This window comes from Protomyctophum parallelum (assembly GCF_964188405.1).
Source record: "Protomyctophum parallelum genome assembly, chromosome: 7".
Taxonomy (NCBI): Eukaryota; Metazoa; Chordata; class Actinopteri; order Myctophiformes; family Myctophidae; genus Protomyctophum; species Protomyctophum parallelum.
This window is the reverse complement of record NC_139705.1, coordinates 6,277,752-6,292,765: the sequence shown is the minus strand read 5'-3', so window position 1 is coordinate 6,292,765 and position 15,014 is coordinate 6,277,752. Positions and strand designations below refer to the sequence as shown.

The following is a 15,014-nucleotide window of genomic DNA, read 5'->3' as shown; positions in this document are numbered from 1 at the left end:
CATACATACATCATCTCACCTCATCTTTGTCTTAAACTTTTAGTGTTTGTGTTTACACAAACACTAAAAGCTGGACATAGGAGGGGCTATCGCCCCTCAAAAATACATATTCAGGGAGGGACCAATTTCCTCCAAACATGCATATAGAATACAGGATACACAACTTCACAAATTTGAAGTAATTAAATGCAAAAACAATGAGAAGACTGTAAGACTATACAATTGAAGCTGATGAATGTGCTCTCTTCTGACTGAATATTGGTGACCCATCTGAAAATGTATTAATACCGTTATTAAAGAGCGGGGCAGAGTCGCATGTTACTGAACAAACACTTAATAATTACCATCATAATTAGATTATGGAGCTTTAACCAAAAACGTTTTGTTTGAATAAAACACATCTCTTACATCACCTCAGTCAGACTGATCACCATCAGTCTTTAAAATATGATTTTGTTATAATACCTTTCTGGTATGGTTCTAGAATGAAAGAATGTTTTGATTTGACAACACTGCCACCCAGAGACAGAAAACTGTAGTGCAACATGCATAACCGACCTTTCCAATATGGCTCCCTGCTTCGGCCGCTCGTGAGTCCGTTCCAAAGTCAGACTGTCTGTGTCTATGCCTCTCTATGGTCTGTATGTGTGTGAGACAACAAACATATCAGCTGGCAACACGATCATCTAATAAACCATCATCGTGCGAAAGCGTTTCGCTGTTAGCTGGTGCTTCTTCGCGTAGAACATGTAAACATGCAACCTTTCATCATCCATCTCATGATGATCTGTGGCTGGAAAAGAAAAACGTTCCTACGTCAGAGTCTGTGTTGGAGCCACGTGTACAGGAAGTATACTGTAACATCTGATCAGTGATCTGACAGCTTGCTGTGGGTTTGTTTGGCTCTGTGATGGACGGTTGACATGAACCACCTAGTCAACTGGACACTTTGCTAGCCAAGCATCTAACATCTCCTTGTATTCATCAGAAGTTTGTTGTTAAGTCGGAGTGCGTCACTGACAGGTTGGTTGTCCTCTTCACCTTAATAATAGCAGATGCTATTTGTTAGCCGGGTGTTAGCGATGCGCGTAATTTACGACATTGATTGACTAACCCGAGCAGTTAGCGTAGCAGTGTTTAGCTGTCGTGATAGCTGGTTTTCTGCCATGGACCAGGATCACCCATTTTATAAGTGAAACTTTCGTCGCGTAACGTATATATTATTGCTATCTACAACGTCATATTTGATGAATGAAGCTTTGAAGAAGAGATGATCCGTAGTCACAACATTGTTGGCTAAAGATGCATTATTGTATGAGAAATGCCTCTAAGTATAATATTTTGTTATGTAACTTGTGTTGTCTCTATTCTCTATCACCAACCTGCAGGGGGCCTGGGTCAATATAGAAGCACCATGGCCAATCTAAGGCACCTGGTTGTGTTGTATGTGCTGCTCCACGCCATGGATGTCCATGCACGACCAGCCAACATGTCAGCCCTAAAAGAGAAGCATCCAACGGGCAAGGATGAGAATGAGATACTGCCCCCCGACCACCTGAACGGGGTGAAGTTGGAGATGGATGGCCACCTCAACAAGGACTTTCACCAGGAGGTGTTCCTAGGCAAAGATATGGAGGAGTTTGAGGAGGACTCTGAGCCAAGGAGGAACAGGAAAAAGCTAATTGACATCTTCACCAAGTAAGATATTCACTTCCTTTACTTAATGTTTTAAATCTGCCCCCACCCCCTCCCCTGGTCAAAATATATTTTGCCACAGACACAATGAGTGGACAATAATATTACCAGAAAAAACTAGCCCTGAATGACTATAACAGGTCTGTAACTCTTCGAATGGAACCAAAATACCAAATGGACCCTTCTCTAAATGGAACCACATTTTGTACACTCCTCAGAGTTATGGAGGTCCTTGCAAATAAAACATTTGAGAACCAGTTGGACTGTGGAATATGCCATAGTGCCATCCAAGAAAACCTGGAGGGGCCGCGGCTGACATTCAGTAATTGGGTCTTATGATCAAAATAAGAACATTATAATGGTGTGTAAAACAGAAATCTATGTTGAAAATGGTTCTCATACTGGCTTCATTCCTGACATTGATGGAGCACTTCGCCCATCTTCAGCCTCATCTTTCGTACGGTTTTATCCTCAATCCTCACTAATGCTCATTGTAACTACGTTGACCTGACTTCGCACAAAACGGAAGCCTGTGCAATGTTCCTGAACTGGTTATATGAGTCATGCCTCGAGTCATGATGACACACTGTGATGCCTTGTTTTCATTTGAGTGTGCACTGCAGAGGCCGCAGAGCTCACGGCTGTCTTCTACAACACTGCACTGTTTTCCCACTGTTACGTGCACGTACAGTATGCTGTCAGCTGTCGTGACAATTAGCCCTTCGCTAAAAACACCACCCCATAAAGCGATTGTCCAACGCCAATCCAACCGTTACTATGCAGGGAAAGCTTTCGTCACCTCATAGCTGTCAATGTTATTTTGCATGGCTGTGTTGTTGGACACCTAGGGCTGTATTTTAAAACTCCTGTCGGAACGGTCGTTAAAGTTGATTGTTGGATTCGGTTTCTCCCTCTGTCATTTCCTCGTATTTCTAGTTTATCGAAATTATGCACATTTGTTCAGTCCATAGCCTACTGCAGGCCTGGTTGACTAGATTTAGAAGACATTTTATGCTCTTGCTATTGAAATGATCGATTATTTAATTTATTATTATTATTATTTGGATGAATCCCATCATTTAACATGCATCTCAATGGGTGAGAAGGACAGCTTGCCCTGTCTCCTCGCTGCTAACGTGCCTATTGGACAAGGACGGGTTGGGGGGGGGGGGGGGGGGGTTGTAAAGCTGTCCGATTTAAACATGCAAACATGACATGCATTGATCTTCAAGAACATTGTGTCTTCTCAAAGGCTTTGAATGGATATTTAGTAGACTAATGCTTTAGTCTAGATGTACTAGATGTTAATATAACAGGTCCCACGTGTACAGGTATTTGCCTGTGGGCTTGGTTACATAATCAGTGCAGGTTATTCTGACTTATAGATAAATCACAGCGGACACTCAAACCTACTCCACCTGTTTCTGAAATACGGTCAGGATTGATCTCATGGCTAATTGGCTATATACTGTATTGTAAACATTTCTCCTTTTAAGATATACAATAGCAATATGAGGAAAAATAAAGGGAAGCTCCGCACACTCAGATCTGCGCACAATCAGTTTATTTTTGGCAAGCTTTCGGTCTACTGACCTTCTTCAGGCAAGATATACAATAGCAAAGTCGTGTCATTATTATGGCTTGGAAGCTGATTCATGGCAATAGCCTCGGTCTCATTTTCATCTTTTAGCCTAATCCCGACAAATGTCTTGCATCAGGAAGACCCTGACAATTTAATTTAACCCTATGTGGTAACTGTTACGGTAAGCTTCACTTACATGCATTAGGCATTGAGCACATTCCAAACAAAAGCTGCAGATTTCAAACTGCACAGTAAAATGCAGTGATAATTTATCCATTTGTAAATCCAGGGAATGTACAAATGTTTTTTTTTTTTATTAGGCTTTTTCCATTTTAAAATACAAGACATACATGACCACAATCAAAACAATAAAACAAGAGACAAAACAAGCAGAAACAAAACAGATCAAACAATAACAAAACAGACCCTCACAAGTATCCACCCACCCTCACCCTCCCATGCCCCGGGGGAAACGGAATAAGTTACTGAGTTTGAGTTTCACGCATTAAAATAATTAAGATTAATGTACAAATGTAACCAATTGGGGCAGTGCAATAATTTTTTACTCGTGTCACCCCCGTAAATTACTATTTCATCCACGGCACCCTGATTAACCCTGAGTTACATTGTTACTTTATACTAGCACTCTACATTTATGTCATATTATGGTACTTACTTGAGAGAATATCTGTTTACATTATTTAGAACAGATTGAAAATAACTTCATGCTTAACATTTACTCACTCAAACCTGTGGTGGAACTCGCGGTCAATCAGTAATAATGGGGTCAGAGGCACTACTTCAAAGGTGGTGGTGTTTGTGCTTAACCCATTCTGACCGGGCACCCATTTTGGTGTTGGCATCATGTTATGCTTTAGCTATTGAAAAATAGCAGATCTACAAGCTCATATCGCGCCACCGAGTGGTGCGATACGAGCTTGTAGGTCTGCTATTTTTGAAAAATCGAAGAGCGACTGACATTTCTAGAATCTGATCTCAGGTCTACTACTTGCCGAAAGGTCATGCCCACTTGCCTGAAAAAAATGATGGTCCATTATAAAATGATAGGTGAAAATATCGTGTGTGTGTGTGTGTGTGTGTGTGTGTGTGTGTGTGTGTGTGTGTGTGTGTGTGTGTGTGTGTGTGTGTGTGTGTGTGTGTGTGTGTGTGTGTGTGTGTGTGTGTGTGTGTGTGTGTGTGTGTGTGTGTGTGTGTGTGTGTGTGTGTGTGTGTGTGTGTGTGTGTGTGTGTGTGTCATATATATTTTTTACTTTCTGGGACTGTGAGATCAAAAAAATCTCATAAATACATTTTTATGCCAAATACCTACATACTGTAGCTATGAATATGACTATGGGTTCACACTTGTGTAGCAACAGTTAAAACGGCTTATTTTACATTCCACAGACCAGAAGACAGACGTTCAGGTGTTTAGACAGAGAAGATATCTTATTCTCGTGTTGTGTTTGTTTATAGATTGTTCTGTTGTATCCCCACTCTAACCTGAAAGCAGACTCCACCTACCCTTAGTGCCAATGCCTGACTAACGGTCTGCTATCCCCGCTCACTCAGGGTGGATCTGAACAGAGACAGGAGTGTGAGTGCCAAGGAGATGCAGCGCTGGATCATGGAGAAGACTGAGGAGCATTTCCAAGAGGCTGTAAAGGAGAACAAGCTGAGCTTCCGTGCCGTTGACCCAGATAAAGATGGTGAGAGAGACATTAAAACAGGCATTGCTAAAGGTCATTGACCATTATATATTGTAGCTTTTGATAGCCATGTGAGCGAAAGGGTTTACTTGGTTTTCATCTCTGGAAACCAGGCAGCAAGTAGTCTTGCGACAGCTATTCCACAATCTCTGAATGCTATATAGAGTCTGGAACTACAACTCCCGAAATAGAGTAAGGAAGCTGCCATTTCCGTTCATGAAAAAAAATATATATAGGACAACAAAAAAGACAAGGAAAAAACAAGGCTGCATTCATGGCTTTGAGAGCCTGTTTATCAGCAGCAGCATGTGGGCGCTCCTCTGAGCCTCCGACGCCGGTGCGGGGAGGCAAGACTTCTCCAAGAGAAGTTACTAGGGCAGGCAGGCAACACTGTCACCAGCCAGTGGTTGTGATGTTAGCTTAGCTTGCAGCTGCTTGTCCGTTCCAACGTCACTTCATCTAAACTTATTTCTTATTTTGTTACCCTGGCTGCGCAGTTGTGCTGCAAAAACAGACGGATCTACAAGCTCTCAACGCGTAGCGAACAGAGCTGAAAAAACAGGCAGGACGCAGCACTTTGAGAGCTTGTAGATCTGGCTTTTTTGCGTCCTGCAGTGAGCTGTTCTCACTTTACTTTTATGACACGAATACATCGTCAATCGCCGATTCTTAGTCAGACGATGGGCGATTGAAAAAAATTGGCATATCGCCCAACCTTAGACCCTGATATAGGTAACGCTGTCAATGTCGTGGTGGCCAAACCTCCTCGTTGTGTCTCAAACTGCCTCACAATTATGCTTTCTCCTCAACCGAAGGTCACGTGACGTGGGACGAATACCGGGTGAAATTCCTGGGCAGCAAAGGATTCAACGAGAAAGAAGTTGCTGAGAAAATAAAAAATAACGAAGATGTGAAGGTGGACGAGGAAAGTAAGTAAGAACGTAACATTACAGTATGTAAGAACTCGTTTTAAGAGCGTTAATTTGCTAGTTTTTATGTTTTTTATTTTGTGACAAAGCTTAGTTTTAGTTTAGTTTTTATTAGTTTTAGTTTTTTCAGATGCAGGATTCAGAAAGGTCAGAGTAAGTAGGCCTATTGTGTAATACAAACTCAACAAAAGATAGAATTTAAAACGTATATTCAGTTACTGTTGGGTTAGGTTTGGGTGTGCTTTTGCGCTCATTTAGCAGAGCTTATCTGATTGGTTTTGTTCAGGATAGGAACTTGTGGTGTGGATATCCGGTTGTTCTTTCAATGTGGGCCACAATGATGTTATTGTTGAGTCGTACTAATGATTTTCTTTTATTGTAACTTGTGTCTTTTCTCTGTCTTTGTAGCCCAGGAGGTCCTGGAAAGCCTGAAGGACCGCTGGTTCCAGGCCGACGACCCCCCGGCAGACCAACTGTTGAACGAGCAGGAGTTCCTCTCCTTCCTTCACCCTGAGCATAGCCGAGGCATGCTCAAATACATGGTGAAGGAGATTGTTCGTGACCTAGGTATGGTTCATATAGATGACGTGTGACGCTACACCTGCCCGCACACCACTATTTATTAATCTAGTACAGTAATAACAAGCCGTAGTAGGCCTACGCTCCAAAGCACCCATAATCTGCTTAACCCATTTTGGGGCGGGAACCCCTTTTGGTGTATTAAATATTATGTCATAATTTAGCTATTGAAAAATAGCAGATCTACAAGCTCATAGCGTGCCACCGAGTGGCGCGCTACGAGCTTGTAGGTCTGCTATTTTTTTTTTAATCATGAAAATGTGGCCCAAATGTTTGAATATATTCTTTCAGACATTTGTAGAATCGTTCCCAGGTTATGGGTGTTCTGGAGCGTAGGCCTAACTAATAAAGTACTAATCATAAAAAAATCACACCAGTGTGAACCAAGTGGTGCAACTCCTGTCTATTGGTTCTCTGTATCGTTCCAATTTCTTCTCTGTATCGTTCCAATTTCTTCTCTGTATCGTTTGCGTCCAGCAGGTGGCAGCCATGTCACATACTTCTCTCGTTCCAATTTCACGCATGCACACACCACTCGTGCTCATGATACATGATACATGCGGACATTGCTGGATGTAGAAGTGGTTGCACCACTTTAAAAAAGAGCATAGGCCTATATGACGATGAGGACGAGGCCCAGAGACGGATGTGTTTGGTGTGCTTTGTCTATACAGACCAGGACGGTGATAAGAAGTTGACGCTGTCCGAGTTCATCTCCCTGCCCATGGGCACCGTGGAGAACCAGCAGGCACAGGACATCGACGACGACTGGGTCCGGGAGAGGAAGAAGGAGTTTGAGGAGGTCATTGACGCGGATCATGACAACATCGTAACGATGGATGAACTGGAGGTATGTGCAAAATTAAAGGCACGGGGAAAACATTCTTCAATTCGGCCTCTTGTTTTGACTGCTTGCATAAGAGATGCATAAGAGAGGCTTCTGCTACCATGGGTTCTATCTATGCACTACAGAATAACTTCCTACTTCCGGGCCCCTTTCCTACTTCCTTATACAGATGATACTAATCAAGGCTCTGTTCTCAAACCTTTTTAATTACAACTGAGAGTGCTGCATAAATGTACAGATCTGTATAGGACCATTTGGAACCCACTCAATGACACTTTAAACTCTTTGTTAGCCCAGAACGGAACAGAGCCTTCATTACTATCATCGGTAACACCTGGAAGGAAGTAGGGCAGTTCCAAAATGGTGTGTGCATAGAGCCCATAAACCTGTACGGGACCTATGCACACACCATTTTGGACTTATACTGTATACAGTATACTTTTCTTTTTTATCCCTGACCTCACATCCTTCTCTCTGTGCCTCCGTCTCCCCCTGCTGGTCAGGAGTACATGGACCCAATGAACGAGTACAACGCGCTGAACGAGGCCAAGCAGATGATTGCCGTGGCAGACGAGAACCAGAACCACAACCTGGAGCTGGAGGAAATTCTCAAGTACAGTGAATACTTTACGGGCAGCAAGCTCATGGACTACGCCAGGAATGTTCACGAGGAATTCTGAAAGAACCCCCTTCCAACCCTGCCCTACTATGCCCTCAGTAAGCAGGCCGTGTTGTGAAAGCCTAGCCCCTCCGGCCTGCTCCACCGTTGACTCGAATGCATTGAAACACCCTTCCTCTCCGTTGTCATTAAGTTAACCGTTGCCTTGGCCCTGCCCTCTGTGTGTGCCGTTGGACTCACTTTGTGTGGATGGTAATTTTTGGGCTCTTGAATGCATTTAAGATGATGCCGAGTCGTCTCCAAAATGTGTTTGTGTTGATATATTGTGAAGTGTGTGTGTGTGTGTGTGTGTGTGTGTGTGTGTGTATATGAGGAACTTCAAACAAGATTAGAGCTGTCCCTTTCCTAGTCCAGTAATGAGAACAAGGTCCATTATTTGTACCGTAGGATGTAATGTTTGTACCACAAACTCATCCATATTAGCGGAGATAATTGTATACAATGTAAATATGTCATTCATTCACATCTCTCCATGCTTGTCAGATGGAATGACTGAGAGTAAATTTTAATATAATGCTGCTTAAAGGAGATTGTCCTTACAGAGATGTCACTTGCAGTTAAAAAAGTGAAGCACAATTGTTTCAGTACCACTGCTTTCTCCATAGTTGCAGTTGATCTATCAATCAGGTGATCTTAGAAGTTGTTATGACAGTAGATGTTATCCGTCCTTACGAACTTACAGACAAGGTATAATTTTAAAGAGCTTTAACCTACGGTATAAATAAAATAATTAGATTTACGGTAGACTGTTTCAGTTCGGTGTACTCTACCTATTAGTTTATAGCACTAGAGAGAACTGGAAATGTGTTTCTTTAATCGCAATATCAAACCGTACAAAATTGGAATTTTGAAGTCTTTTCTTTATTCTATTTTTTATTTTTTTTGCTTCTCATTCAGAAACTTGTCATGGTAGTTAATGCTTATCAGGGATGTTGAATGGTTTACCTTGACAGTCACCTTGTTTATTTGTACATGCTTGATTCAGTATACAGTCATGTACCGTACCTTGTGTTTCGACATGCTTTGCTTGTGCAAACTAAAGACTGATTCGTGCTCTGGTGAAAAGTGTCAGGCGATGTGTCGCTAAACAAGACGTGGTCCAATCGCGGGCCACGGCTTGGCTTCCTTGTGGATCTTGGACTTCATGTGGCCAATCATCTGGCCACCACATTGACTTCCACTTTAAACGTAAGCTCTAAAACTAAAGAATATTCATAATATGAAAAAGTATTAGGGGAGGTACTTCCTTGGCATACTTGGCAGTGTGAACAAGAAAGATTGCTCTGATCAGTCCAGTGGTTTGTGAGATTAGCCGTGGGCATGTACGGTGCCACGCAAAGACCCTCTTCCAGATGGCTTGCACCATGTGAACCAAATACAGTAAAAAAAATAAGTATTATCTTATTGATAATGTGCAAAATGTTATTTTAATGAAGCGACACATTGCCCGACACTATACTGTAAAACAAGCTTAAGTAATCTGCATTCCTCAGTTATGTTGCATTTTACAATATCCTGTGGAGTGCTGTTTGGATCACACCAAGGTCCTCTGTTGGTCCTTTCTTGTAAGATAAGATTTATGATAATGGAATGTTACACAGCTTTATAAAACTGTATTGCAATTTTATTGTAAACAAATATTTCTTATCAATCACTGAGCACCTGGTTTTCTTAACGGCTGGCTAATCAAAGATTGGACTATTGACGTATTTGGTATGATTTTGTAATATCTCAGCTGGACAGGGTTGGACGCGGTACCCCCCGATGGTCCTCCAATACCTTGATGGCATGGGATTTGAACCTGCAAACTGTCTAGAGTCTAGACAGTCACACACACTCCTATCCTCCTGGTGGAGACCTGTGCCCAGAAGGGCACTTTTTCTAGTTCATTCTGTACTGGCCATATTTTGATGAGGAATGTCAGATCAGGTCAGCTCCATAGTCCATACTGTATATGGAGATAAGGGTGGCAGCAGGAGCAGTGTCCTGAGTGTACAGGGTTTGATGAGGTCTGGCCATATATGGAGCGTGTCCTGAGTGTACAGGGTTTGATGAGGTCTGGCCATATATGGAGCGTGTCCTGAGTGTACAGGGTTTGATGAGGTCTGGCCATATATGTAGCGTGTCTTGAGTGTACAGGGTTTGATGAGGTCTGGCCATATTTGGAGCGTGTCTTGAGTGTACAGGGTTTGATGAGGTCTGGCCATATTTGGAGCGTGTCTTGAGTGTACAGGGTTTGATGAGGTCTGGCCATATTTGGAGCGTGTCTTGAGTGTACAGGGTTTGATGAGGCGTCTCGTGGCCGGCGGGGGGGGGCAACTGGTATGACACGACTTATGTTTATTGACATTACTGGCCATGGTACTGAAATGATATTGACGTGCTGCTGACCATAAAACATACAACTTTCTGGCTGTCAATTATTAAGCAGTAATCAGCTGTACCAACCGCTGTACAGTTCCTTTACTAGTCTACTGTAAGCTAATTGTCTCCACCAGGCCGAAGGCATGTGGGGAGAGTATGTTTTGCACTCCGTCCGTCCGCGTGTCCGTCCGTCCGTCCGTCCGTCCGTGTGTCCGTGTGTCCGTGAACAGCTAATCTCGGCCACCGTTAACCCGGTCGATGCCATATTTTGCACACACACTCCCTGGATGCCAACCATGAACCTCTGCCCCAAACTTTCCAGAACGGCCTGTTATAGCGCCACCAGGAGGCCGCTTTGTGCAAAACAAGTTTTTGCACAGTACACCTACAGATTTTGTCCAAACATCACGCAAATTGGTACACAGTCTCTCTAGAGCCATTCAACGAAACGGGTCTTTCAGATTTATCAGACTCCATCCTGATTGGTTAAGATTGGCTTCCAAAGTTCACAGGAGTGCTCAGTTTCAAACAAAATGCTGCAAATCATGAACACATCGCGTGATTTCCGTGAAATTGTGCACCCACATTCCCACTAGGCCGAGGACGAAATGCCACATGAACAATTTCAACTCAGCCTCAAGGTGGCGCTATAACTGGCCGAAAAGTGTTTTTACCTCTAACTGCACGGATCTGTGGATAACCTGGTGGAGACCTGTGCCCGGAAGGGCACTTTTTCTAGTTACCAATGCGGTTTCAGGCAGCACATTAGGCTTCTTCATGCACGTGTTTTAAAGTTGGTCCTAGGTTATACAAGTAATTACTAAACAAATTGCTTTGAAAAGATTTTTATTGCGTATATATGTACGTGTTAATTGTATATTCTATGTAATGTATAGTACACAGCAGGATTGTAAAAACCATCACTAAACCAATGATTTCTTCAGTTACAGTACATACTGAACATCAATTCATATTTTCATGGATCATCTTTATCGGACTTAATGCTTTACCATGTGAATTCAAAAACCATTTGACCTAAATGGCTTTACTAGACAGTACAGTGTGAGACACCCAATCAGATTGCACGCTTTCACATAATAACATCACTTCACAAGACAAGAAGAGCCTTTACAGTTCCTCCACTACCATTATGATTCATAATATATCATAATGTATGATTGTTGCACAAATTAACCCATTCTGACCGGGCACCCATTTTGGTGTCAGCATCATGTTATGCTTTAGCTATTTAAAAATAGCAGATCTACAAGCTCATATCGCGCCACCGAGTGGCGCGATACGAGCTTGTAGGTCTGCTATTTTTGAAAAATCGAAGAGCGACTGACATTTTTAGAATCTGATCTCAGGTCAGAATGGGTTCATCAGACCAGTGTGTGTCCGGCGGAAACCTCGTATGAATCTGATCTCAGGTCAGAATGGGTTAAAATAACATGACATTGCACTGCCGTCCCCCCTCCCCAAAACACTAGAAAGTTATCATTGGTGGTGTGCTTAATTCATACACTCTCTTGTACATCAAATTATAAATCTGGCTCTCTTGACACATGCAACCTTAATAATGTTAGCGTCACAAGAAAAACAGAATGTGATATTCAGTTTTGAAAACCACACCTAAACCTGCATTGAAATGATTGTATTTTAACACACAAAACATAAATACCAATAATAACCAAGTGACAGACCAATGCAAATGGCAAACCCTAAATACCTGCTTTGTAACACTGACAGTATTAGTTTCTTCATTTGTATTAACTAACTAAACAGACAGCAGACATTCATAAATAAAAAACAAAGTCACTGAAGTATATTTAAAGGTAATATTTAACAAAAGGAATACATAAATACAAAATAACAATGTAAGAAATAGGCAATAATATGGTAATAAGTTAAGTAAGGCGAGTTTTAGAGTTCATAGTGGAAATGGTATTTCATATAACAATTAAGTTCTAATAATAAAAAAGTAACCACTTCATAGATGAGAGCAGCATAAGTTAGTGCTTAACACTTTCAATTAATTTAACGTAGCTGTTAACTTTCAACATAAGCACGCAAACAAACGTAAAATAATCAGAATGTTAATAGCAATTACTACACAGTAAAATCCTCAAGTGTTAATTTATACATTTGTAACTCTGAGCATGTACAAACGTAACCACATTGATCAGTTACATTTGTACAGTCTGACTTAAATTAACACGCAGGATTTTACATACTATCACAGTCAACTGTAGCCGAGCTTGTTGCTCAGGTCTGTCTCGGTTTGGTCTCAAGCTCATCGGTTTCTTGTAGCCTCGCTCTTTACATAACCTCGCCTCACCAGGCTTTCCACCACCTCGGAGGAAGGTGGAAACCGATTTTTCTCAATAAAAGCTCTCGTAGCCTGTAGCTTTTATTGAGAAAAATCGGTTTGAGGGAAAAGGAAGTTGCCACCTGTTGTTCCTGCCTGTCGACTACGAAACAATAGAGGGTATGCGCATGCATAAAGTGAATGGCAGATCGAGTGGCAAAGTGAGTGACAAAGTGAATTTAATGTTGTTTAAAGTAATTTAATGCAATCATATAGGACTTTTCTGTTTGGATGTATATGGAATGACAAGGCCAGAAAGTAGTTTTCTGTCACTCAGTAGGCGTTCCCGCATAACTTCCGGGTATGATGATGATGATGATAATGTCACGCGCATACCCTCTATGCTACAACATGACGTAGCGATATCATCCGCTCCCGACAGGATCATAATATACCCTAAATGAAATGGTGCCCAGGCTACCCTTTACAAGTAAGGGTATTGGTTGAGTTTACGCTGATAGGTGGAAGCAGAGCGATGGAACGCCTGCCCCCCCAGTTGATGCTGCTGTTGATGGTGACTGCTGTACTGGCCATGGGGAACGTGACTCCCCGCCGCCAGGCCGCCACCACCGTGGCCTTTCTGCAGCAGCCCCAGGGACGAGTAGGCTCCGCCTCCCGCCCTGCAGTGGCGGGTAGAGTCCACGGCGTGGGACACGGAGGCCAGGGCGGCCGACGCCGGGTAAGCATACAGGTTGGGGGCGGAGCCGAACAGGGAGGCGGAGTCGTGGAGCCGGTAGGGTGCGGCGTGGTGGTGGGAGGCGGCGTGGGGGGGAGGGTACGTCGTCGTCGGCTGTCGTCTGAGGGAGCTGTTGTTGCCTCCTCCCGTTTGGTCATGTGACGATGACATCACAGACTGTTTCAGGACCTGAAACGACAGGCATCGTTTTGCCATCAAATCCCCTCAATGCCCTCAATTAGGGATTGAAGATTACCTACCGTACAGACAATTAACCCGTTTTGGGGCGGGAACCCCCATTTGGTGATCACTGCAACAGAATACTTGGCAGATACGTGACAGTTGCAATAAAAAAAAAATGCTTTGCCATTACCTGGCTAAGGTTAAGGGGTTGAGATCTGCTAGATGCAGCCCGTGGATGTCGATCGTTGCTCAAATCCCCAGAATGGCTGGACTGCTGTGCTGTGCTCTTTTTAGATTTTCCAGGACCACTAGCAGTTTGATCTGTCATGAAATAATAATTATAATTATAGTAATTATAATAATAAAAATAGAATAATAATAATATTTTCAACATAAATAGTTGGGTCTATAGGACATAATGCGTTGTAAGCAATAAACCTTTCCATTCATGCATCCATTTGTCAAACCAAAGCATTCTAAAATTAATTCAATGCAACACAAAAGTGAAATACACTGGGGCACGTATGCAAGTCAAACAGGGTTTGGTTTTAGAGAAGTAACATTTTAAGGTCTTTGGGTTTTGGCTGTTTTGATATCTCTCTTGGTCTTCTGTGTTATGTGATTGTCTTTTCTTCATTAGTACATGATGACGCAACGCTAAGGTTGGTGAAAATATATATGTCTCATGTGTCATTAGGGTATCATTGTTTACGTGCTTCCTTAGTCTCAGAATGTATAGTCTCTTTTTACTTTTTACTTTCACGTTTGTCTTTGTTTTTGTTTGTCTCTTTATGTTAAAAATCAAAAACTAAAGGGAGGTTTTTTTCTTCAGGGTTACACTTTTCAACAAGTACGGTATGTAGGACTATTGACCATTAGGCCATTGAGAATGCATTGGGCGTTTAAGTTAAATAACTCAGAAACTACAAAACAGTAAAAGGTTCCAGCATGTGTGCCCACAGTAAGCTGAATTATAAAAAGTGTGAATGGAGTAAACATTGATTTTACAATATAAATTTGGCCACCCAGAGATAGAAATGTCATTCAATGGGGGTCCATAGACTAATGCATGTCAAACTGGGGGGTCTTTGAAATTAAACAGGTTGAATCACTGCTAGAGCAACAACTAGAGCCGTAACAATCTTCTCCTATGGGGGTTATGGTTAGGGTGCGTCAAGGCAACTTGGGTCTCATGGCACCCACATTGAGAAGCCCTGATATAGGCTACACATATAGACAATGCACTGTTGGTTGGAAACCATGTGACAGGGGCTTGGACAACAGCAACTGAGGCTTTGAGAGAAGCTGCCACTGTGCTGACTTTTGACAGACAGCAGGTGGATAACGATGATGATGATGATGATAGGAGGAAGAGTGGGGTGAACATTAGCAGCTGGAAGGGG

The 15,014-nt window shown here is 42.4% G+C and overlaps 2 protein-coding genes across 2 annotated transcripts in view; one reads left to right on the top strand and one right to left on the bottom strand.

The window, feature by feature from the left end:
• Positions 1-846: 846 nt before the first annotated feature.
• Positions 847-9,642, top strand: sdf4 (stromal cell derived factor 4). Its single transcript, XM_083770346.1, has 7 exons — positions 847-1,023; positions 1,389-1,698; positions 4,850-4,986; positions 5,802-5,915; positions 6,324-6,482; positions 7,169-7,344; positions 7,845-9,642. Exons 2-7 carry the CDS (start codon positions 1,415-1,417, stop codon positions 8,019-8,021), a joined length of 1,047 nt encoding a protein of 348 aa, XP_083626472.1. The 5' UTR covers positions 847-1,023; positions 1,389-1,414; the 3' UTR covers positions 8,022-9,642.
• Positions 9,643-11,193: 1,551 nt separating this feature from the next.
• The window catches only part of hipk1a (homeodomain interacting protein kinase 1a), a 65,668-nt gene continuing 61,847 nt past the window's right edge, over positions 11,194-15,014 (bottom strand). The window contains exons 15-18 of the mRNA XM_083769997.1: positions 13,802-13,932; positions 12,179-13,617; positions 11,836-12,142; positions 11,194-11,584 (exon numbers count right to left, since the gene is read on the bottom strand). Of these exons, the coding sequence (XP_083626123.1) occupies positions 13,177-13,617; positions 13,802-13,932 (572 nt within the window). The 3' untranslated portion in view covers positions 11,194-11,584; positions 11,836-12,142; positions 12,179-13,176. The remainder of the gene's footprint in view (positions 11,585-11,835; positions 12,143-12,178; positions 13,618-13,801; positions 13,933-15,014) is intronic.

Coding starts and splice junctions, on each gene's coding strand:
- sdf4 (XM_083770346.1), top strand. CDS start 1,415: ATGGCCAATCTAAGGCACCTGGTTGTGTTGTATGTGCTGCTCCACGCC. Junction 5,916..6,323: donor TGTGAAGGTGGACGAGGAAA/GTAAGTAAGAAC, acceptor CTGTCTTTGTAG/CCCAGGAGGTCCTGGAAAGC. Junction 6,483..7,168: donor GGAGATTGTTCGTGACCTAG/GTATGGTTCATA, acceptor TTGTCTATACAG/ACCAGGACGGTGATAAGAAG.